The 25230-nt window shown below is 41.7% G+C and overlaps 1 protein-coding gene across 1 annotated transcript in view; it reads left to right on the top strand.

The window, feature by feature from the left end:
* PID1 (phosphotyrosine interaction domain containing 1) overlaps window positions 1–23854 on the top strand; it is a 333263-nt gene extending 309409 nt beyond the window's left edge. The window contains exon 3 of the mRNA XM_078668142.1: window positions 21136–23854. Within this exon, the coding sequence (XP_078524268.1) occupies window positions 21136–21612 (477 nt within the window). The 3' untranslated portion in view covers window positions 21613–23854. The remainder of the gene's footprint in view (window positions 1–21135) is intronic.
* The last annotated feature ends 1376 nt before the right edge of the window (window positions 23855–25230 follow it).

The raw sequence follows: 25230 nt of genomic DNA, 5'->3' as shown, positions 1-25230 counted from the left end.
CACAAAAAGGCAGTGTGTTTAAGAGATTATTTGCAATAATATTTGCTGACTGCAATATTGAAATCACACAGTCTAAATATTAGATGCAAACACATTTAAAATTTGAACCAGTGTGTCTGTGCAGTGTCAGGGACCTGGCCAAAGAGGGCATGCAAAAGCTGAAATAGAATCATAAATGCAAAGCTGTTCCGTATGAGGGCCCCCAAAATATGTTTGGCCAGGGTCCCCAAAATCCTTAAGATGTCCCTAGACGTACTCCTGAATTTCAAGGAGTATGTCAGACTTCATCATGGAAAACTTTGTGAAAAGGCTGCCATAGAACTTTGGTGAATGTTCTGCAGCAGCATTCCAGGCACACTTGCTAGCATGTTTTAAGTTATCTCTTTTAATCAGGTGTATTTATCTTTGTGTTGATGCATCTAGTGCTTTACCTATGTGTGGAATTTGTTCTATTTTTTTTTAAGTACATCAGTACAGTCCATACATTTGTGTGTTTGCAGCCTGACTTTTAATAGGACATCCATACTAATGGTTTAATTAATGTATAAAATGTGGCCAAACTGTGCTAGAGAAAACCTTGTCAATTTCTGTTAATTCGCCTTAGAGCTTCTGGCACATGGGGCTTGTAAGAAATTGGGTTGGTGCTTGACTGGGTGCGAACCCTTGTCAAGCATCCACCACAGTCCTTGTCAGGGTGAGACACAAGCCAACCGTAAATTAACCTGTGCTCAATCCTCTGGTAGCTTGGCACAGAATTTTAACTTAAATAAATGTGTAAATTATTTGATCAACACTTCACACAGTAATAAAGTGAAAAACACCACACAAAACTCGTCACGTTACAAAAATAGAGCTGTTGTCAATAAATAAAGTAAGACCAAATTGACAAAAATCCAATCAGTAGAACCGAAGATATGTAATTTTAAAGATTTCAGTGAAAAAAAGCACAAAAGCACCACCTGTAAATATCTGAAGAAGCCGGATTGGGACAAAGTCACCAGTTCAGGCTAAACGCGATGGAGCACGTGCTGGCTACTGGGACTCAGTTAGGCCAGCTGAACAGAGTACCTTAAATCCTAGTTTGCGGAGAATTTTGAGGATCTACGTTGAAAATGAGTCGCGTAGCCAAAGAGATGAATCACTTGGTAAGGTAGGCTCACAGATGGCAGAGTCCAGATGGAGGTACAGAGTTGTTGGTAGCCTGTTATGCCCTTAGGCTTCAGATCTGGAGGCCAGCCAACTAGCCCTTGGAGTCACTCTTGAGTTCTGGGTTCAAGAGATGCAGGTCTAGTACTTCTCACTCAGGCATGAGGGTAGTTCGCAGCATGTCAGCACAACAGGACAGTAGGTCTTCAGTCCAGCAGAGTGGCAGTCCTTTAAGCAGCACAGCAGTCCTTCTTTCTGGCAGAGTATACACAGGTCCAGAAGTGTACTGAAGTGGTGGTGTCTTGAGGTCCAGTATATATACCCAGTTGTGCCTTTGAAATGGGGAGAAGCTTTTAGAGGCAGACCTTTGAAGTGCACAGATGCCCTTCCTTTCTGGACCTGGCTGCGGATTAACTACAGGGGGTGTGCAGCCCTTGGTGTGGCGGCAGGGCACATCCTATTCAAGTGTAAGTGGGGCTGGGTCCAACTTCTCACTCCCATCCTGCCATTGATGGCTCTTTCAGGCACAACTAAGCTCCTCATTGTGTGTGGCTGTCTAGGAGGAATAAACCAACCCAACTGTCCCCCACGTCCAGTCATGTGACCCAGAGACTGGCTGCAGGCAGCAATTGGCTAAAGGCAGGAAAATGCCCCCTGACAACGTTCTAAAAGTGGTGTTTTCAAAATTGTAATTTAAAATCCGATTTCACCTTAAGCTAGGCTTTGTCATTAGATTTCCAAAGACACCAAACATGAACTGGTTACCTGTTTGCCATTTGGACATTACAGTCGTGCAAAATGTATTTAAGAGTTTGTCACTACCAGGACATGTAAACCTCAAAAATACATGTCCAACTTTTTAGATGCACTACACCCTGCCTTTTGGGCTGTTTAGGGCTTACTTTAGGATGACTTAAATGTATTAAAATGGAAGGTTTTTGCCAGGAAAAAGTTTTATTTTGTTAGGTCGAAATGGCAGTTTAAAACTGCACACACAGGCTGTACTTGCAGGCCTAAGACATGTCTAAGGTTCTACTTAAGTGGGTGGCACAATCAGTGCTGCAGGCCCATTAGTTCAGGCCTGCACTAGTGCTGCAGTCCCTGGGCACAGGAAATTCCACTTTACTATAGGTAAATTAAATATGCCAATTGGGTATAAGCCAATTCTACCTTGTTTTAAGGAGACAACACAAGCACTTTAGCTCTGGTTAGCAGTGGTAACGTGTGCAGAGTCCTAAAGCCAGCAAACACCAAGCCAGCAAAACAGGAGGGAGAAGGCAAAATGTTAGGGGGGGAAACAACTCCAAGGATGCCAGGCCTAACAGGGCTCTTATGAATCTTTCTTTTTACCATCTGTAGTCTATACAAAAATATATTTGCCTCTTTGTTTTGTATGTTAGCACCCATTTTCTAGGTTTCTGGAACATTCAAATGTGCAAAATGCATTGGTGGGTAATTTTTCCCAGATGGAAAATTCGGTGGGAGCAAATGTGCGCTATTGTGTGTTTGCACACACATTCTTTTAATTTCTCTGCATTTGGAGAACACGTTCTGCCCTTTTCCCACATTAAATAGGGAGGGGTTCAATCCCCTTTCCACCCAGAAAGACATTTACATATACATTTTACAAATATAATTTGGCATACATTTCCAGAATGAGAAACTACATGCAAAATATTTTTGACCAGAAACAAACTTACGAATTTGTTTGTGGTAACTGCAGTTTCTAGTGCACCTAGAGAATCACGTACTGACCTTTTCTTGATTTATAAATGCATAGTGATGTAAGTCTGTTATTCATAAGTGCACTTTGCAAAATAATAACCCACCAGTCTTTATCCTCTCAATCATGTGGAATTTACTCTAGCAAATTGCCTATTTGCCCTTTCTGTGAGTAAAGCAACTGTACTTCAGCTTGGTTAAAACCTAAACAATTTTTGATTCTGTGAAAATGCAACCCCTTAAGTACCGGCAGATTTACTTTACCTTAGTTTGAGAAGGCCCAGCACCGTCTTCCGGAGGACAAATCTATGCATGCGTCAGTTTGCAACACTGATTCAATGTCATACTCGAGATAGCGTTTCACCCCCTCCCATCTGACAAATACACTCTGTTCAGCTTCGGGAAACTTTACTTAACAAGTGTGGCCCTTAAGTCCATCATTAGCTAAGGGTGACTATCGCGTTCCCACCCCTCCCACCAGTACTAGTCAACATTCCCACATCTCTTGAGAAAATCTGTGTTTTAGCACTAAGCAGGTAAAACTTAACAAAACCTGATTGTCCAGGTATATTAATTTTGGTGTTCTCACTTGCTGCAACATGCCCCTAATCTGTAATCTTGGAGCACCACATATGCAATCACATATGGTGGTTCTATTATGGTAAGTATGTGCCATGTACATGTTAGGTGTGCCATATGGTTGCTGTCTTACAATCTGCAGTCATCATTATGTTCAATGACAATTGTCCTTATGTGCTTGTTAGATGTTAGAAGTTAAAGGTATTGGGGTTCTTAGGGTAACGTGGTAAATTTGGTTCAACTTCATATATCTTTAATTTGGCCTTTCCATATTTCATATTAATATGCCTCTGGTGCTGGTTCAAACTCAGATGTATTGCACTTGAAGGAAAATCCAAAGGTTAGAGTGGTCCGTCTGCAGGGCATAGCCTAGATCTGAGACTGCTCTTTCTGCATGGGTTCTTAGACCTTTATTTTAGTTTTTGACATCTAGTGCATCAGAAACATTCGGAAAAGTGTGGCAAGCAATAGGCTTTTTAGCGACATTACGTTATTGGTTAATTTTCATGGGTATGCAGAACATTTTACGGCTAATGTTTCGGGATCTGTCAGAAACATCTACACGTGACATGTTTATGCAGTAGGGTTGTAGCTACCACACATTACCACAGCACCAAGGGTGATGGCCTTAGCTGCCGTCCCAGGTACAGTGAGTCAGGCTTTCATAGCGCTATGTAATAACCTTTACTATTGCGGTGCTTAGCCTTCATGTGTAGGCTTTGACAGCTGCTCTCTTTTTTATAGGGTTTGTACAAGGGGATCAGTGTGTGCTCAAGACCCATAGGGTCAGGGGAGATGCTCCAGGGGAATACTTGCAGACCTTAGGAGAGGAATACGGTGCATGTCCACATGTTGGATGATCAAGTGTGGGAGCAAGTCACTAGATGTAAGATGGTGTATGCAGTATACACTCAGAGGGAATATTTTCTAATCCTTGACCATTCCTTGACCCAAGGAAGTCTCCTTTCCTTTGAAACGTGGGACGTTATTGCAGTCTGTAGGACTCTTTGCATGTCGAATAGTCTCCTTGCTCATTATTATATACGTACTCGAAGAGAAGTAACAATATTCGTAGATTATGAGTGGATAATTTCAACGTCACCCATTTAGGAATTCTTCAGTACACGTTTCACTTATCCCATACTTCTTGTCAAGCTCTTTTGCTCCCTAGGGAAGACCACCAGTGCTGCCTCTAAAACCTAGGCACTGTGCTGAGTAATGATCTTTCTGTGTATAAGGACTTGTCCCTGAAGAAGGCTGGACAGCAATCCATCTTCTACTGAAACAATTGTAGACAGTCATTTGCAACATCATTTATGTTGATACTAATCGCTGCCCTTTGCCCAGGGACTGTTTTTCACCACAAACTGTGCTGCAGTCATTTGTATTTTGGTCACATTTACCAACTATCACAGTACTACATGTCACATATGTATTAACTATGTACTGTGCTCTCCTCACAAAATTTAAATGTGGTATAGTTTGCAACAATAAAGCATCTACCATAGCTTGCCTGTAGCCTGACAACTCACACTGCGAGTTCACCGAGCACAAACACCCGCTAATGTTCCCTTGTACTTCCTACTCAGTGAGAATGCTCAGACAATCCCACACCTCTCTACTGGGTATTCGTATTTGTGAACGGCGAGCCTAGCGAGGAGGCAGTTTTTTTATTTTGGTTGGGGAAGGGGTGGTTCTTGTTAGTAAGATGAAGGAAGGGAATGATTCTCTACAAGGGGAACATGGTCAGGAGAAGGTTGATGGCTGGAGATACAGAGCGGTCCTACAGGTGAGTGATATGTGCTTCTCCAAGCCATGCATCTATAATTCTCTTCTGAATTTCAGGAGTGACGTCATGAGCCTGATGTGTGGATTGATGTTGCTCCCGATCCTAGATATTTGGTATGAGAGGGTGGTATCTTTTATTGAAGGTAGTACAGCATCACTCCCTTGGACTCAACATCGCCTCGCAGGGCTTGTTACCGTTCCATTGTCTCCACATTTCGTAGCAGAGCAGAATAAGAAAAAAACAAAAACCTACATTAGGCATAACTCCCACACCCCAGGAGTCAGTTCAATCATGGAAAGATAATACAATGGGGGCTGGTAGGCCACTGGTCACTTGGGGGGGATGCACTTACAATGTGGGTGATCAGGAGTATAGGAATGAGCAAGGGGTTCATGACGGAGGAGGTGTCCGCTCAGGTGAACCCTCTGGGGTGAGGTCTTTTGTATCTGTCTCTGGGTCCCTTGAGGAGTCTACTGATGTTGCCCAGCCTGCACTATTTCAAGGGAACAAATGCCCCTCTTGCATTCCCTAAGCAAGACTTCCCCTCATCCTGGGCTGTATCTTGATGCCAGTTTTCGCTCTACGCTAGATTAGAAGGACTCTGCACGTCTTCGTGGCGCCTGAAGAAAATACATTCACTCAATATCTCAGAGTTCATGCGTGTTTTTCTGACAGCAAAGCACAGCTTTACAGGGCAGTAACTGCTTCTTTGTGTTTCCAGGCTCTGCTGTTAGCAAAACATACAATAACCTGGAGATATTTCAGGAGAATGAATGCGCTCCAGATGGTAAAGAGAAGTGCACATACCCCTTGCTTGGGTGCTGCCGTAACGCACAAAATGGCATTATTATATGGCCACTGGTCCTTTTAGTTATTTGTTTAAATTTTTTAATCTACATTCTGAAAATATCACTCCTTAAGTTGTGTCCTATGCTGCTTAGATTTTCAGCCAGGTGTGCTGGTTATTGTTGCAGTTTAGGTGTTGATTCTGGAAATAATGAAGGCAAGAAGGGGGTGATTTAACCCCTTCCCCGCTCATGACGAGCTCAGCTCGTCATGAGTTACGACGCTCGTACGCTCATGACGAGCTGAGCTCGTCATGTAACGCGGCTTTTTAAAAAACGCCGCGCACAGCGGGAAAACCGCTAGCGCGGATGCAGATAATTGTTCATCATTCTTAAGTCATTTTGGTGAGCAAGGAGAGCTCAATATAATGACCTTCACTGACACTAATGTGGGGAGCTAGACCATTTAGTTATGCGAAATTGCTTTTTTGTATGGTTGGTGTCAGTGAGATTATTTTTTATATTTCTTTTAAATATCCAAATACAGTATCATATTAAAACAGATACCACATTGTATAAAGACACCAAGCAGCACTGAAATAAGAAGGATCCATCACCAAGTTAAGTGATCTCCCGTATAGTTGATTCACTTTAGATCAATACATATTCTGTATTTGTGATCTCTGATATTGTATATAGTTCATCTTTGACTCTAATACATATAACTTAAACCTAAATAACAAGGCACGTTTTTTTTCAATACCTAACAAGAAGCAGCTTTACTTTACATACTCTAATATCAGTAAGTTTTGTAAACCAGGTTTCGGAATTATGGGGCTGAATTTTATTTTGGAACATTTGTTCCCTTCCTATCTCACACTGGTAAGAGCCTTGCAGAGAATGTATTGTAGTTTTGCCCGTGGCTGTAAAAGCATGACTACTTGTTTGAGGGTGTCTATTGGGAAGACTTTGAATGATCATAACTGTTGTAATGCACCTTTGTTTTGACGAAGGGGATTAGCTGATTTATAGTAGAGCAATTGTGGTTGATCAAATGGTTTTTGGAGAATAGTAGTATCTTAGACTCGCAGCTAGGTGATGCGAAGCAGTAGAGGGTTAGGTCTAGGATTTTGCTGTTGGTGTGGGTTGCTTCAGTCTTGACCTCTGTGTTATTGGTCCATATTTGTTTGATATTCAGGATTTTGGGGAGACTGATAAACATTTCTTTACATTTTTTAGTTGTAAGTATTCCCAAAAATTAAAGTTCCCAAAAAAGGTTCTGTTGGTAGTTTGGATCATGAATAGATCTGGGGCTTTTGATGATGAGGTAGGTAATTTCCTCAGTGGGGTTCGTGTTTGGCTCAAATGGTTATGTGTATTTGTAAAGTGCTCTTCAAGAGGAACCAGGAGCTTGATAAGGTCCAGCACACTTGCTCCTTGTATCAATACTCTATTTGTAAACAGGTTTAGTAATTATACATGTACTTTGATCTCTTGGAACATAAAGTATTTGGTAACCAGGAGAACAAAATATGTGTAGTTTGTAATGTCCCTTTGTGTTCCAGATTGTGTTCCAGGTCGACATACAATTGCACTTTGTGACCTGATATATGACTAATGACTTGAGCACTTAACACTAATTACTGAATCTAGACTCTAAGTAGTGTAGGTTATTGATATTAGAGCCTGAAGAATTGCCAATTGATCCATTTTGGACAGGCATAGGGAAGAAACAGGTTGACCTCATTATAATTCAATCACTTGCCTTGCTCATTAGGACCATTGTACCCTAAATGAGCATCACATCTTTTAATTCGGGTAGTGAGCTCTATCAATAAAAACTCTTAACACTGGGCATCACTAGACCTATTTTAATGAACGTTTTGAGCACCACACTACACACAGAACAAAACCCACACACGCACACCTCATCATATGGCTAAAAAAATAAATCTCCGGCAAAGAGCCCCCTAGTGGGTGTCCGACGGGCATTGCAGCGCCGGCCCGACAGGTCATCAGCTTTTTGTGGAATACAGAAAGAGAGAGGAGGCTCTGGTGTGGAGTGGGAGGTCATTCCATGGTTTTGGAGCAATCTAAGAAAAGTCCTTGATTTGGCTCTGTGTCTGTGCTGGATATGTGCAATTAGGAGTCCTGTGGAGTGGATTTGCCGTGGTGGTTGGTGGAAGATGATACTACCCTTCAGGTAGGTGGGGCCTGAGTTGTGCAGTGCCTTGAATGTGTGTTTGAAGAGTTTGAATTGAGCACATTCAGGTATCTGGAGTCAGTGTAGCTCCCGAGGCGTTTTGTGGTGTGAGTTCTGTGTGGGAGGTTGAGGGTGAGTCTAGCTGCCGAGTTCTGAATGATTTGTAGTCTTCTATTGAGTTGCTTGGTGATCTAGTCTTTAGATTGATATTTAGATTAAATTAAGTTTGAATGTCGGCGAGGCAGAGAGGGGAGAAATGGCAAGGGATTAGCCCTGTGGAGGTGGGTTCTTAGGTTCTCAAATAAAGAGAATTGTTTCTGCTGTGAAATTAGGATGAGCCAGCAAATATGGTGAATCTGAGCCTCTTTAAGTCTAGAAAAGCAATAAAAGTATTTCTTTTGAGAGAAAACATTGGTTAGACTTCGGGATAAGCAGTTTTCAGGTCCAATATGGCTTGTAGCAATATGTGCTCCGTAGCAAATCATTGATGCTCATGTTATACCACTGGGAGAGGTCCTTTAGGGTACTAACAAGCACATTATATAGTAAAATCTACCACATTGAAATCTAATGGTAGAGACCTGCAGATAAAAAAAACTGATTTTTTTGTTAAAATAGAGTAGACTGTTCAAAAGCTTTGTCGGTTTCTGTAAAATAACCGAACTCCTAGTCATTTTACCTAAAAGGCATCATCATGGAGGGCAGTTGCAAAAATGTTTGGCATCCTTGGCAAATAGAAATTTTTACTGGCAGTGAGGTAATATTTGTTTTACCTCATAACAGTCCGAGGCGCTGTTCCTGTGCCAACAGCCATGTCCTTCTGCATGGGTTACGTTTGTCATATTTGATTTATGATTTGCTTTATGGCACTCAAGCTGCAGAACACTCTTCCTTTTCCACCTTTCATCCACATCCAATTTGAGGCATTTAAATCTTCTATCTTTTCCTACAATTTTCTCCAAATAACTGGGTGTTGCGTGGTGTTGTCAAGAGGCCAATTCTTGTGAGAGAACCGTTAACAAGCTCCATTAGCAACGCTGAATGTTGTTTGGATACTCTATTATAGTTGCCTCACATTTTCAAAATTCCTTTCTTTATTTTTATTTCTCTTTAATTTTGCAGGATCTCAAAGGGATCCACTTGAAGGTCTCATAGGACTTTCTGCACAGCCTTTACCAGCTTGTTCGATAACCAAGTGGCAGGATGCTTGACTGTTTTGCATCCAAGACAATATCCGATGATGATACCTAAATAAAATCCTTGAAATGCAATTTACCATTCAGGTTCTGCGAAGGGTGCTTTAAGTCGACGTACTGAATGTGGCACATCTGCTCAGATGTCTTACTCTGTTTATTGATTCGAGAAGCACTTCATTTGCATATCCCTTACAGTTTCCATTTTAGCAAGTGCTGATGTGATCCAATAAAGACAATTTAGTTTCTTTAAGTGTTATTTAGAAACCCTTGTTGAGACATTTGCCATTCTATCTCTTTAACTGTTTTGTATCACTTTCTAATCATTGCCCATGCACAACAAACTACTGGAATCTGCATGTAGATTGTCTTGGAGAAGGCAAAGACGTTTTCTCATTTGTGAATAAAATGCGGGGCATAGGACCCTAAACAGGACTTTTTCAAATTTGTGCGCAGAATCGTTATTCAGGAGTTGGGCACTAAAAGTAGTTACAAAGTAATGCAAATGTACTTGGTCCGATCTGACCTGGATGTCTTTGCCTCTTGGAAAAAACAAGTCCAGATCATTTTTAGTTTCAGCAACAAAAAGCCCTTTGAAAGCATATCATTTTTTTTTATATAAAAAATATTTACTTATCAACAGGAAATATTCATATTCAATACGGTTAAATTTGCTTTTTAGCCTATGATCTTGCCAGCTGTCTGATTGAAGAACATTTTCTAATTCATACACATGGGCGACTGGTGTGCTGTTTGGAAGTTAGGATACACGACTATCTGTACTTTCAAGGCATTTGTATCTCACCTGTATCGCCCCCGCATTACCACTGTACTGTATTATAAAATGTCTTCAATAAAACTCTTTGAAATAAAATGCTTCTATCATTTCTAAAATGTCCTTCTCAGTAGTCTAGTTCAGTGTAACATTTTCAGCAATGGTGAAATATTTGTTTGTGGGTCTTGATAATGGGTTTGATTTGCAATATTAGATCACTTATTTCATAATTTTAATGCTCATACTCTACCGTCATGGATGGATGTTATAAAGAGAAGCTGAGATAGGTCTTTGAAGTACATGCACCTTTCTTCATGTAAGGGTATTCTTGAGTCCAAAAGATCTTTTGTGGACAATAGTACAAATGAATCTTTTAAAATAATTTTACTTGATGATATTGTCACTGTAGGATGTTTTGCAAGGTATTTACGTTCATACCGGTGAACTAAATGCTGTGATCTTCTAATTACTTTTCCGTGTTCGCAAACAAATGTTTGGCCTATTTAAGCCAAAGCTTTTTCCCCCAAAGCCAATGTAGTAGTTGAGAATGAATCACAAGTTGCAGTTAGAGTAAAGAATCACAGTACAATATTAACTGAAAGACATCACCAAAGACTGAAAGAGGTGGTTCTGGGTCTATTGTGTCAACTTACCCAATTGAATCACTTGCTGTGCAGAGGCTTCTTGTGCGCGACTCGCTCACAATAAAGGTTGAGGACTAATGTGGTGCATCTGTTCATTTCTGGTATTCTCCTCAGTGCTAGAAATGTTGAAGATGTCTGTTCCGTCCTGTGGTTTTTGTTAGGTCTTATATGTACTCAACATTTTTGGACAAAGAACAATGGTCTGTAAGCTTGGGAGACTGATATGCCAAACCTAATATTTCTCAGATTTAGTTTTAACAATATTCATTATCTCATTATCTAGTTCTCTGTATCTTTAAGGTAATCTGATCTTCCATGAAGAGGTGTTGAAGCGCTATCAACACTGCTGTAGATTTAATCATACATGCTCTGGGAAAGAGGAGCTGCTTTAATGTTATCAAAGACCTCAGTATTTAGTTGCTTAGCATTACTCAAGCAAGTTGCATCTGTCCTAGCAAACTGCAACTGGCAATTGGAGGGGCTTTTTTTTTATAAAGACAGGCCAGTTTTCAGTCTGTCACATTCAGTTGAGTTTTCTCACTTGAACCAAAGTGGACTCAGGATCACCTTATAGTGTTGAGAATTGATCCAGGTGAAGGACGTGTTTTGCAGGAGAGGCTCAAATATCATCTGGAAAGGTATTGTGCCTAGCGCTATGATGTGCACTGTACATAGCTTGTGAAAATGTAGCATCCGTATTGCTTTGAGGAGCTGAAAGTTAAGTATGAAAGTGGATTTGGTAAAAGATATTGTAATTGGAATCTTGAGTTCTCCAAGTATGGCTTGTTTGAAAGGGTTTGAGGCATAAGGCAAAATACGCCTATGTTTCTGTTCAGAACAATTTTGTTAGTATGGCTAGGCATAAATGATTCAACCAACAACCAGTCAAAATACCCGTTTTCTGCAAAGTGTATTGTATTGTATTGTAATTGCATTTATATAGCGCTTACTACCCCTGACGAGGCGTCGAAGCGCTTTTTCGGCGGGTAGCACGCTACTCCGGGACCCATAGAGGATTAGTGTTAAATTAGTATAGTGAAACATGCAAGTACATTTTAAGTGGTCGATAGGTTAGTCAGTTACTTGGATTTGGAATGATAGCAGAAGGATAGAGGAGGACAAAGGTTTGTATTTATCGCTTGTTGACGCACTCTATTCATGAAGCCTAATAGGATTAGTGGTAAATTAATATGGTGAAATATGAGGTAATTTCAGTGGTGGATATTAGTCTGTTACTTGGAGTGAGAAGGATAGCGGAGGGATAAAAGGGGAAGAAAGATTTGCATTCATATAGCACTAGTTACCCCTGATGGGTGTTGAAGCGCTTTTCTGGCGAGTAGCACGCCACTCCGGAACCCATAAAGGATTAGTGTTGAAAATTAGTATAGTATAAATATGAAGTAATTCGAGTAGTAGATATGTTATTCAGTTATTTGGGCAGTATATTAGTATAGTTGAATATGGAATTTGTGAAGTGAATATGTTAGAGCTACAGGGAGATCGAAACCCTTCAGGAAACTTTAGGATGTATAGGGAAGATGCCTCAGAACTACATACAATCAAGCATTCCCCTCACTGAAAGTGCAGCTCTGTATGAATGTTTGCCAAGTGACCCAGCACACCTGTGAATATGGGTAACTTATTTAACTTTAAGGTATTGAATTAGAATTCCCCATGAAAGATTTCGAGGCTTGTTCAATATAGTTGGAGAATCTTGTTATTGTAATACATCGAAATGTCACATGCTCAGTTTCCATGCTAATATGTGGTCTGTTTTTCTTTTTTTTTTTTAAATCAATAGAAATCTGTAGGTCATTTTATGTTGTACTGTTTGTAAATGCTATAATAACAAAAAATCTGTATCATCGGACGGAAGAATTCAAATGTTCGATCTCCATTCAAAGACTGATTGTCTCTTATGAGATGAATTGTAACCCTGCACCAGAGATATGTTTGTTCACAAGAGCTGTTCAAAGAAGGCTTATTGCTGACAGTGCAACAGCCAGGTCATGGGAAGTCCTACTGGGAGACATCCGCACAGAGACTGGTTAACCACCCTGCTTTAGAATAAAACCCGAAGTCACTCTTTCTGAAGCTCTGGGCTTGCACTGTTTTAAGCCAGAAAGCACCTTGAGCAGGAATGGTAAAGAGGTGTTGGGTGCTTGAGATTGAACATTTTCCCAGTGGAGTCCTCCCCTTCTGGTCTCTTATGCTAGAGCAGTTCCACCAATAGCTCCTTAAGGCTGCTCTCACTTTATGGAACCGTTGGACCTGGTCATGGGGCAGTTCATTTCAAGGAGCTGCACAATCTCAACCCTGCGCTTCACTCTCCCTACACAAGAAGGTGTTCTCCTTGTTAACAAATTTGACGTGTTTCCTTTTAACTAACAGGCGCGTGTTTGTTGAACTTCTTAACTCAGTTTTGTTGTCCGTGCTCCAAACAGGGAACTAGCTAGTCCTTTCCTCTGATATTGCGTTACGATGCTGCAAAATATTAAAATGTAGCAAATAGTTGAAGGCTAAATAGACTATTGTGGATTTGCCACAAGCATACCTGAATTGGTTTAATTGTCAAATTGTATCGTTGAAAGAAGTGTTTTTGATTTTTACTGCTATTGGATTCGTAATCTGCACCCAATGGGTTGTATGTCAATGTCGGGTTCAACGATATTGACCTACCCATTAGAATATCGACTACCAACATAGCATCGTGGTAAGCATATATACAGAAGCATATATTTACTGTTGTGACTCATGTCAACTAGCCTTGACTATTTGTTGGAAGTTGATGTTATTAAAACTATCATATAGTGGTAGAATACCATAAAACCTAACCCCAGTATATTGCGCAACAGCAAATTAATTTTGCACTCAGTATAATCCAGAGCAGTAAGTGAATTATATTTTTAGAAGGTTTACATTAGAACTCCTTTTCATACGACCTTCCCATGGTATAAAGCAGATCGTTTTTTTTGTTTTTTAAGAACCTTTATTTGTTACCTCAAAGAAATACACGTATGGGCCTACAACCACCCCGGCCGGCCGCTAGTCAAGTTGTAAGTACAGCGAAGCAACATAGGAGAATACAGCAACCAGAGAATCAGGGTCCAACAATAGTCCAGGATATAACTTGTATTCGAGCGTACAATACAAAATTCAGGATTCGAGAAGGTTCATTTTATGATAAAGAAAAATGCAGAATCAGTGTCACGCATTCATACAAGGTCCCACAATAGCCAGCATTAAACAGGAAATCCGCAAATAATGCTGATTACGTGTGAAGTATTGGGGGTAGGGCAGACAAGTCAGGATAAATGTAAATAACAAACATGTTATAAAGCAGATTGTTGAGTATGAGTTGGTTTGTAGAACTGACTATTAATATTTAATGTTTTCTGCAGTGCTAGTTTTGTCGCAGCACAGTATGTTTGTTTACTTGGTGTTCGCATTTATCTCACCGGCAGGAAATGCACTGCCCCCCGTACTACCCCTTATGCCGCCCCCTGTGATGCCTCACCACTTTTATTTCATAGCAGCCGCCACTGCGTAGATGGTTTTCTTTACACTCCTTTCATTTTAATACATTTGGCGACCCCTTCCATCCTCGGAAAACGTGATGCCTTTTCGCCAGCAGACTTTGGCATGAGTGTTTGTAGTGTGGTAAAACGACATTAGAGAAGAACTCTGCAGGCTGTCTGACCCAGCAAGAAATGTAATGCAAATACAGATGCTGGGATTTACTTAGTGACTGGAATGTCTGAGACGTTCTTGTGTTTGTCCTGGAGCCAAAAAACACTGTTCTGTAGCAGCCGTCGTTTAGCTGCCGCCGTCGTTTAGCTGCCACCAGCGTGAAACTGAGTGGTTGAAAAGAAATAGGAGCTAAAACAAGGATGGTCAGCAGTTTGCTTCATTGCTGACACAGTGCTCCTTTCTGACACTAAATAAAATACTCTTGTCTGCGAAGAAATGTTCTGTAGCTAAGCAATAAAGTACCCATTACTGAAGATGTTCAGAGAACAAAAGTCTGCCTTTCCCCAGTTACAACGCAGTTGCTTTGTGTTTAATGCTCGTGTTTTTTAAAATGTTATTTTATCACACATGTATTTTTTTATTTTTGTCAGGAAATGTTTCTAATTACACATTGCATAGACCTGATTTCCATTTTGTTTAGAGTTTTCTATTGTGCTGCATGAGGCTTCCCTCATTTCCGGATAGAGCTGGTGCAGAATATTTAATTGCCATTTGTGCACGGAGGCGCAGCGGACAGTAAGCAGCGCGCCTAGTGGCTGTTTTAAGACGATTTTATGATCTAAAAGTCGCTAGTTGCTGAATGCATTTTTAGTGTTCTAGCATAGTTTTAAACTTGTTTATTAAAGTTACCTTGCTTTTGCACATTGCACTTTGTCGGTCCCTAGGCCGCTGCGGCACTTCCTCCCGTTTAAGCAGAGGAACGCAGCTTCTCCACCAGGCTTCCCTCATTTCCTGATAGAGCTGGTACACCCTATTTAAGCGACGTGTGCACAGACGCGCAGCGAACACGCCAAAGGCAAGCCCGTCTGCACCCGTCTGCGTCCAGTTTGCGTGCAGTTTGCGGCCAGCCATGCTGCCCCTTTACTAGCGATAATAGCATTTCCTGGCCAGAAGACTCTCTCCTGAGATTAAGGAAGAATTTGTGCCCAACTGGCCATGAAATTGACCTCATGAGTGCTATACGCTCACATTAATTAATTAATTGTGGGTTTCTAAAGCGCTAGAATCGACTCCCGAAGGAGTATCTCTACGCTGTAGACCGCTGGGGAACCCGTCATGGCTTTCCCTGTGAGATGGTCCCTACTGGGTATCTCCAAGGTGAAACCAGGCATACCCGGCATATGTGGGGGGCCGTTGTGGAGATGAGGCAAGCTACTGCCCAGAGTTGCAGAGTGTGATCCCTGGTTAGAGTAGGCACCGAGGCGAGAGAATTATCGAGTCCGCTGACCCTGGTCCTCAATCCTGCCGCGTCGGGAATAGAACCCTGGTCCCGGGCCGTCCTCTGCTTCCGGGTCTGCCGCCTCTAACCAGTGAGCCACACCACATTACTGCAAAGGATGCACTTTTGTTTTAGGGAATACGGGGGTGTTCCTCGACCTTGGTGGTTAAGAACTGAGGGGACAGGATAAGAGCCTGCGTGATCAATTGCAGGTCACTGCCCAAACATGCAGACGATATCTGGCTATCGATATCCAACAATGAATGGTATGTGATGTTCCTGACCGAAACCTGGTTAGAGGAGGAATCTAGACAGGCTCTGGCCTCGGCCATCCCCCCGGACTTGAAAATCTGCTGCGCAAACAGGATAGGTGGAAAAAGAAGGGATGGGGTAGCCATCATTGTGAGAGATTCTTGGGTGATCTTCACTACAGAGTCACAAAACATGGGCATGATAGAAGGTCTGAATTTGTTTATAAATACCTGACCCACTTCCTCCTTTGCAGGACTATTAATCTACCGACCTCCAGATTGCCCTTTCAGTTTAATCCCACATCTATGGAACTTCATTGCCCAGAAGTCATTGCAATATGCCATCTATACGGCCTTAGGAGATGTTAACATACAAATTAAGGATCACAGCTGTACTCGCGCCTCTCAGTTAACTATGTCACTCAATGGGGCAAATCTCACCCAGCATTTTAAATCCCCCACTCTTTGTGCAGGCCTCATTTTAGATCTAGTATTCTCGAATATTCCGTCCTTGGTTGCAGAGACCCTGAACAAGTGGTCTGGACAGACCACTACTTGATCCCTTTTTCGTTTACTATGGAAATATTACAACCTAGTGGAGAAATCCGCAACATGCCAAAAACAAATTAGAAGAAGCTAGCAGCTGAATCTCTGAGTCCAGGGTTGTTGGATAGTCAACCACAATTAACTAACGACCCTAATGTAGACACGCCTGCTATGACCAGGTGGATCTCTTCCACCATGGACAGCATAGCTCCTGCCAGATTAGGCAGAATCTCGAGAAATTCGCCATCGGCCCCATGGTTCTTGAGGACCTCAGAGTGGAAAAAAGCAAATGTAAAAGTGAAGAACGCCTCTGGAGGAAAGACTATAGTCCATCGGTCAAATTGGCCTATAAGGAAGCTCTAAAAAAGCTACACAAATCAATCAGGGTGGCAAGGGTGGTGATGCATTCATGGTATATTTCATAATACTGTGGCATCTTTTGTTTGTTTTCTTGCTGAAACGGAACAGCATCAGAGAAACCACTGACAAAGCCAAAAGGACTATCAATGCTTTGCCAATGCTTGTTTCACCCTGCTTCTTTCTGTTGAATTCAGCAATTTTAATCAGTTTGGAAATCCCGGACCTCTGTCAGTACCCTGCGAGACCAAGTTCACAAAAGTGCTCACAAGTCTTCCCCTAAAAGTTTTTATTTTTACATAGTATTTTGAAATTAATTCTTTGCTCAACAGAGCTGGTCACCCAGCCTGGTTTGAGGTCCATGTCAATTTCTGGATCTTTATTTCTGGTGCTCCTGCATAGTTTATATTGCAAAGTGCAGTCTATATACCCTTGACACCTAGGTACGGCCAGTGTGGTGCTTCGTACAACGGTGGAGCTACAAAGATTTTACATTTTTGCTGAGTTGCAGAAAGCAGACACGAAAATTCTCTGATGCAGTTCTTAGTTCTTGGTGGGCATCTGTTTTTGAGCAGCAGGACTGTGTGTCAGAATGAATGAATGATATGAAGCATGCCAGGGTAAATTCATGTTGAGATTACAAGAAGAACTCAAACCAAAAGATGCTGCCTAATGTACCACTTAGTCATTGATAGAACCTGTGGTAACTAGCATTGGCAAAATCAATCACTCTTGCCTTTGGGACATGTCTCCTTTGCCAATACCTTTTAGCCATGCTGTTCGGCATCCCGGATGCTGTGCAGCTTGACTAAATAAATAAAAATGCCTATTATGTCATTTTCTGGGTGCCCGCACAATGTTGTCAAGTAGGCTCGACCTAAAAATGATAGAATTGTAGAAGAAGATTGAGTATATCTACCCTTAGAGTTATAAGAAAAGCTCAAAGTTGTTGTCTGATTGATGTTTTTGGTTTTATTTTGTGGTTGTATCACCCATCTTACACTTTTTTCAGGTATATACATGTACATTATTGGTATTCTGTGGACCGCCCAAAAACTTCAAAGAGATGACAACTTTGAGCTTCTCTTATAACTCTAAGGGTAGATGCACTCAATCTTCTTCTACAAGTCTATCAATACAAAGGTAGGTCCAAACCTCAAGAAATGGAGTTCACCACCCCATGCCGGCATATGGGGATTTTTCAACGGGAAGGGAGTGCTGGGCCTTGATACACACAGTAACTAAAAATGAAAGAGAACTGCGATCTCTTATGAAAATAACGGTAGCCCATAATGATAGATCATACTTCAGTTCTACAGGAATCAGTTGGACCTGAAAGAGGCGAACGGCAGGATGCAAACATGATGAATTCGTAGATCGAAATTTGTAGAATTTACTCTACAGGCAATCATGCATGATGGTCTCTTAATGTTTCAACCAAAATATTGATCTTATACCCACTTCAAGTTTAATATTTGTCACCTGTGTTATTTAGGACTGCACAATACATTTATTCTTCTATGTCTTTAATCCGTTCATGACGGAGTTTAGCTGTAAGTTTGTATCTATTAGCAGCGATGGGTTTCCAAAATGTGTTCTATGTCCTTCTAATGTCCGAGTGTAACATTTTTCAAGAGATGCAAGAAGTTCATATGTATGGAAGGAAAGAGATAAAAGCTGTAACTATAAGAAACAATGAGAATAGGACTGTAGTGTTATTGCAGATGCAATTCTCCAGCAATCCCTCTGTGTTGTTTTTTTTGCCTGTTTGCGTGTGGTTATTATCACCCTTTCAGGATAGTTGCGATCCAGCAATTTTGCTGTCAGTGTCTTGGCCTGAAGATTTGAAGTCAGACGTCTTGCTGCAGTTTCTCCTTAATCTGAGAAATTGGCTGCAAGGTAGATTTTCCCTCAAGGGTCGAGGGTGAAAGCTGTCACACCTTAGTATTGTGTTCTTGTCTGTTGGTTTAATAAATAATAATACTCAAATTTGAATAGCACGGCTAATCACCTGTGAGGGTCTCTAGGTGCTTTTCCTAGGTACAGGAAGATTAAGTGATTTGCCTAGAATCGCAGGATGCTGAGCTGACATCGAGACTCAAACCTAGATCCCAGCTTCAAAGTTGGCAACTCTGGCCACAAACGCCACACCCCCTCTGCTTGTGATAGGCTTTTGTATATAGCTTACAATTTTCTGCAAAAATTGTTACATCAAGGAATGTAATGGTTTCCCTGTTCATAGTATGGGTGAACTTAATGGCAATTATCGTGATCGTTGATCCGAGTAAGGAAATGGGTAACGGCTGTATAGACAACAGACAAACACAATACTGAGGTTACGCGCTGTCAAGACTGCACTGCATGCCTCAACATGTATGCAGCACTGGTCTTGAAGAAAGCCATAATGACCCGGAGGGCAAAGGAATAATATGGTTGAAACATGTAGACCCAGGATGTGAGAGATCATTACCATCTCGGAGCACATCCACCACAGTTTTTAACATTTGTCCAAGGTCACCATCATTAAAAACACCTTCATTGGCTTTTAACTTGGAGGCATTTTTAAAGCACCTTTTCCTCATTTGAGATTCAAAAGCTGTCCACTGTAATCAGTTGTCGCAGCACACCCAGATGCATTAGGTGTCTCGGGTGGGAACTCGATGTAGCATGCCAATAACTAGCTTAGTGGGTGAGGGCTCTTTTTAAAAATCTAACGTTTTTCCTAGACAGTTGTGTTAAAGATATCTCAAAAGGTAACAGACTATGGTAGCGTGATCGTTTTTAGTGTTTGTTGCACTTTAATAGTAGAACAGATTATTAGTCCTAGAAGTGCAAAATTGTTGCAGAGATGCACCAACTCTTTTCAGCAGCCAGTAAGAAAGGTGAAGAATAAATTTGAGATGTAGCAGTGCCATCCTAGCTAATCATGCTGGTTCATTAGGTGCCAGGCTCAGGCCAGCATTCGTGATGATGAACGCCAAGGGCGCATGGAAGGCGGGGGACTCAACTGTTGTGATTAAAAGAAAATTAAAGGTGGAGATTCAAGAGCATCTTCAGGGTGGTGCAAAAAACATCTACTCTAGTTGCTAAAACCCTAATTTGGCGGTCCGTTGTTTTTGTCAATCTGTGTTCAAATGGGCAGTCATCTTACCCCTGCCACTGTCATATAAAGGTGCTTTAGATGGCATAAAGAGCTACATGTTTATGTGGTAAATGCTGCAGTTTGGGATGGCCAGGTGCAGTTTTATTTGTAGTGCTTGCTAACTGTAAGGTGAGCAAATATTCATATTAAGTTTAATAACTCTTATGGACCGAATTGCAGCATCAACAGTGTATTCAACTTAATTGGTAGTCGAAGGATAAACAGGTGTTTACTAACCATCACAGATATGTACAGCACTGGTACCTGTGCACTGCCATCTTAATTTAAGCCTTAATAACAAAACCTCATGAAAAAAAGTCATCAAATCAAGCCGAGCACTGTGTGTCTGTGAGATCTAATGTACTGCCATTCAGCAGTTCTTGAGTTATGCACGCAGGAGATCGGCTGCTTATTGTGATTTCCAGTTTCTTTGCAAAATTGAATAGATGTGGAACCCCCTTATCTAACTTTGACTCATTCACACAATCTGCACCATATGTGATACATTGAAAGGTTGAATTCTGATGGTGGTTTCCCTCAAGTTCGGCCAGAACTGGTCAATGGATTCTGAGGAGAGACAGAGTTAATAAGGCTTAAACATGGCATTTCCAAGGGGTGCAACGTCAACTATAAAGATGAGGACTCTTTTATAAAGTGCATCCTTTATCAGAGGGGGGGAAAACATTTTCCGGGAGCCACGTAGAAGGGCAGCAGGATCCACTGCCAGCCCAAAGAGCTGAGGGTATTCGCTGTGTGAACGTGTAAAGGGTCAGATTTTGTAATATTCCTATGTTTATCTAGCTAAAGTCCAGTGAATTTGCATGGAAGTCTGCAAAGTTTTCAGCAAGATTTGAGTGTAATCCGTTTTTTCGAGAAGCATGATGAATTTAAACTTTTTCTGATAGCTCATTTAAAGATTTTTAGTATGCTTAACGTTATTGTACTAATTACAAATGTGAGAATTTTTTAATGCACTAAAAATTGAAGTGTATGGGCATTAAATAATGGATTGTCTTTTTTAATTCTTGTTGCAGGTAACGTATTTGGGAAAGGTATCAACAACTGGGATGCAGTTTTCTTCCGGCTGCACAGAGAGGGCTGTCATTGAAATGTGGAAGCAGCACACACTAGCCAGAGAGGAAGTCTTCCCAGCCAACACCCTGCTAGAAATTCGCCCATTTCAAGTTCGTCTCCACCATCTGGACCTCAAAGGCGAAGCCACCCTTCATATGGATACCTTCCAGGTGGCGCGTATTGCATACTGCACGGCCGACCACAATGTGAGCCCCAATATCTTTGCCTGGGTGTATCGAGAAATCAATGACGACCTGACATTTCAGATGGACTGTCATGCGGTGGAGTGTGAGAGCAAAATGGAGGCGAAGAAACTGGCTCATTCCATGATGGAAGCCTTCAAGAAGACCTTCCACAGCATGAAGAGCGACGGGAGGATCCACCGGAACAGCTCATCCGACGAAGTCTCTGAAGAATTTGAGTCCGATGATGGCTGAGTGAACTTTTTAATGGTTTGGCAAAGGCGGTAATGGCTTAGGGGATCAGGAACTCGTATTAAAGAGGCAACAATACAAATTGAGAACTAAAAGACTGCCAAATACTTCTCTGATCAGCTTGCTAAATCAACTGAGCAATTCAACTTAAAGATGTGCATCATTAAAGTAATTGAGTTACATTGAAATCTGCTGCTGTTGCTATGCCGTTCGAGTGAGAATGAGTTTCTTGTTCCCTCATCGCTCCCCTTGGTGGCCTGTTCCTGCTCAGGCTTATCCTCTCCTGTCGATCCCTTCCAATTTGCCTTATGAAAGTCATCAAGCAGTTGTGATAGTGGAGCCTTTGGGACAAATCAAACGGAGACTATTCCTCAGTGTGGCGTGGATTCATGTCTCAGTGTAATTCAAAGAACACCACATTCCCTCTCCCATGCATATTTAAAAACCTTTCACCATGTGTGCCGTATGGCGAGCAGAAATCACTGTCCTCTGAAATTAAAGTAGTATTTTGCAATTGTTCACAATCAAGGAAAATTCATTTTTACGTATATTATCGCATATGGTCTTGCTTCCTAGTCTACCGACATCTTTAAAGGGCTGCTTTTAACAGCTCCACTTATAACGAGGGCACATTTTAGTATTCATTGTGGATGGCATATGGCCAAGTCAAGAATTAATAAAGTTTACCTTGGTCAAATGCAATGTCAAAAACAGCAACCCATTTGAATCCATAGGAAGCCATGGTTTTTCAATGAACATTAAAAAACTGGCACCTTTGCTGGGAGTAATTTGGTTTGAAATGCTGTCCTTTGGGAAGATTTTATGGGTTTTTGACAAACTGAACATTCCAGTTTAGCTTTTGCTTAGGATAACATACATAGAATGAGTAGCTGTTTCAGTCTTCATGCCTTTCAGGATGGTATCAGCCTCCAGGTGCCATTTAGTCGCCTCCTTTCAAAGCTTTAACCCCTTGCATGCGCAGCGAATTTTCGCGCTGTGCGGCCGATTTAAAGAGTGGGCGGGATCATGACGGCCCCCAGCCATCATCAGCACACGCCCACCGTGATGCATGACGGACGGGCCGTCATCAGCATGGAAGGGGTTAAGGTAGCTCTTTCTGTCTTGCCATTTGCACTGACTGACTGGTACAAAGTCATATTTTTGCACCGGGCAGTTGATGCAACAGTTATTTTGACACACTTTTAGTTTACTGTATTCTGCAGTGTGTGGAACCAATTTGCGACGAAATCTGCTAAATTCTCTATCCCTGCCATGGAAGAAAAAAAAAGGCGACTAGCCTCTCGGGCTCTGTGTTCAATCTGTCTAGTTTGTGTGGTTCTTCCTAGCAAAATAGAGTTCAGGGAGACCAAACAAACTGGTTCCTGTGCAGCTCGGGCAGTTCTTGCGGGTCTCCCGGTACCTCTTGTATGTAACAGAGAATCCTACAAACTGCACAAGCATGGGGCAAGCACTTGAAATCTGCCTGTTTATTGGGTTCGCCTCCAGGGCGAATTTGTGTAGTTTTTGTATAACATTGTCACACCACAAAATAATTTGAAATTAAAAAAACAAAAAAAACCAGGCGGATTTCAGCTGTTTTGCAGTCTGCATATTACTTCCCCCTAGTTCTTGCCGGCACTGGGGCAGCTCACGTGACTTGACTCCTAAGCATTGCAAGCAGTTGACTATATATTTTAAAGGGTTCACCAACTGGCAAACCATATGAGCGTACGAGCCCACAGAACAGAGTATTGCTTTCATTTGCATGTAAATTATTCTCCCACCGCCTCAGTGTTCAAAAAGAAAAGAGAAGCGTGCTTCTTTCAGAGGTCCCTAGGCCTTTGCCATCTGTTTCGCATTTGAAAGCCAGCCGACACATGGTCTTCGGGAGTTAGTGTTGCTTTTATCAGTCATCCTGTTTACCTTCCCATGATGCTCCTTTGCTCTAGCTGCGTGGAACATTTCAGTTCTGAAGATCCCGAGGACATTGTCGTGTCTGGTGGCAAACTCGGTCAATCTTTTTTTACTGAGTTCTCAGCATCACATGAAATTTTGTGGTCATTGCAGACTGTTCACTGAGCGAATGTTCCAGTATTTGAACAGCTTTTTTGTTAAATGATGTACTCTCATTGAAAAGTGTTACACAATTCTACAATCTGTGTGCATCATTTTGTTTTTCTTCAAGTATTGGTTGAAATAATGGAATGAATTAAACCTGTCACGTCTTTTATTAAGTTACAGTCAACTGAAAGTGTCAGTTTAAGCATTTATTGATGATGCATGTTAAAAGAATGGCTTTGTAATTTCAATCGTGGAAATTTACAGAAAAGGTTCTAAGGGCCCAATGCTCCTCTGGCACCTCACTATTGACATTTACGACTTTTAAATACCACCCATTCTTGCCTTTTTTACAGGAACTTATCACTCCGTCTTCACATGCAACTCAAGTGGCTTCCAACAAAACTGAGTTCTGCTTTCAAGTTCCTTGGCATCCTGCTTTGAGCTCTCACACAATTGATATGAGCTATGTTCAAAACAAATTTACACACACGAAGTCAAGGCCAATCAGTGGCAACCCTAGAAGGCTCAGTTGTCCAGTTTTAATGGAAGGGCAGGCTGTTCCTCTCTCCATCTCAGTGTGTGAAGTAGAAACGTGTCACTCTCATTTTGTTTTTTTAAGACACGCCCTGGTGTTTTTTGACTGTTCATCATTATTTCAGAGCATCGTCCTAATGCGAACATGAAAAAATATCTTTGAGACTGCTTTTGTTTTATTACGCGCGCCTTGCTTACCCTCTGCCTAACTCTGGGCATCTGTGACTTGGCATGTATACCCTAAGCCATGCACACTTGCCACTGATCCCTGAGCTACAACCTTCTAAACCAGTCTGCACACCCTCAGTTGTGCTCTTGGTACACTAATTTCTCCTTCACCCATCGTCTGCATGTTTTGCACCCCCACTTCCCCGCTCGGCACCCTCTCAGGTATGACGTGCTCATCCTAAGCCCTATACAACCTAAGCAGTACTGTTCCAAACATTCTTAACTCCACTTTACCCACTCTATCCCATGCATATTCTGTGACTTGCCACACACATACCCTTTGTCCCACTCCACACCTCTTCTGCCCTACCTTGTTCACTTTTTTCTCCTCCCTGCACATACTCTGCACAGCTATGCATAACCTCTGCCCTGCCCTGCACACCCTCTGCACATTCTGCTCTGCACATCGTCTGTCACAATCTTCATATCCTTTCACCAGAGTTGAACATCTTTTACCCTTCCCTTAAAACCGTCCGACCTGCGTGGCACTGTGAAAATCAGGCAAAGGGTGTGAAGGGCAGGACAGGAGATGAGAATGGCATGGTGGAAGTTGAGAAGATGATTTAGGATTTGGAAGGCAAGCTTGAGGGTGTGCATGGCAGAGGGAGTTCGGGGAGAGGGTCTTCAAACCTGAGCAGATGTTCCATGTGATAGCAAAGATTGTAAAATATTTGTCAGAAAAAGACTGTAAAATAGATTGCCAAAGTCTCACCCTTGCCTGGATTCCTAGCTACCAAAAGTGTCTCTTGTAAATCCATCAAAACTCACCATGTAACTTAGCACTTGATTCATTTTTAC

The sequence above is a fragment of the Lissotriton helveticus genome, chromosome 11, assembly GCF_964261635.1.
Source record: "Lissotriton helveticus chromosome 11, aLisHel1.1, whole genome shotgun sequence".
Lineage (NCBI taxonomy): Eukaryota > Metazoa > Chordata > Amphibia > Caudata > Salamandridae > Lissotriton > Lissotriton helveticus.
Note: the sequence above shows the minus strand (reverse complement) of the source record. Positions and strands in the feature narration are given on the sequence as shown.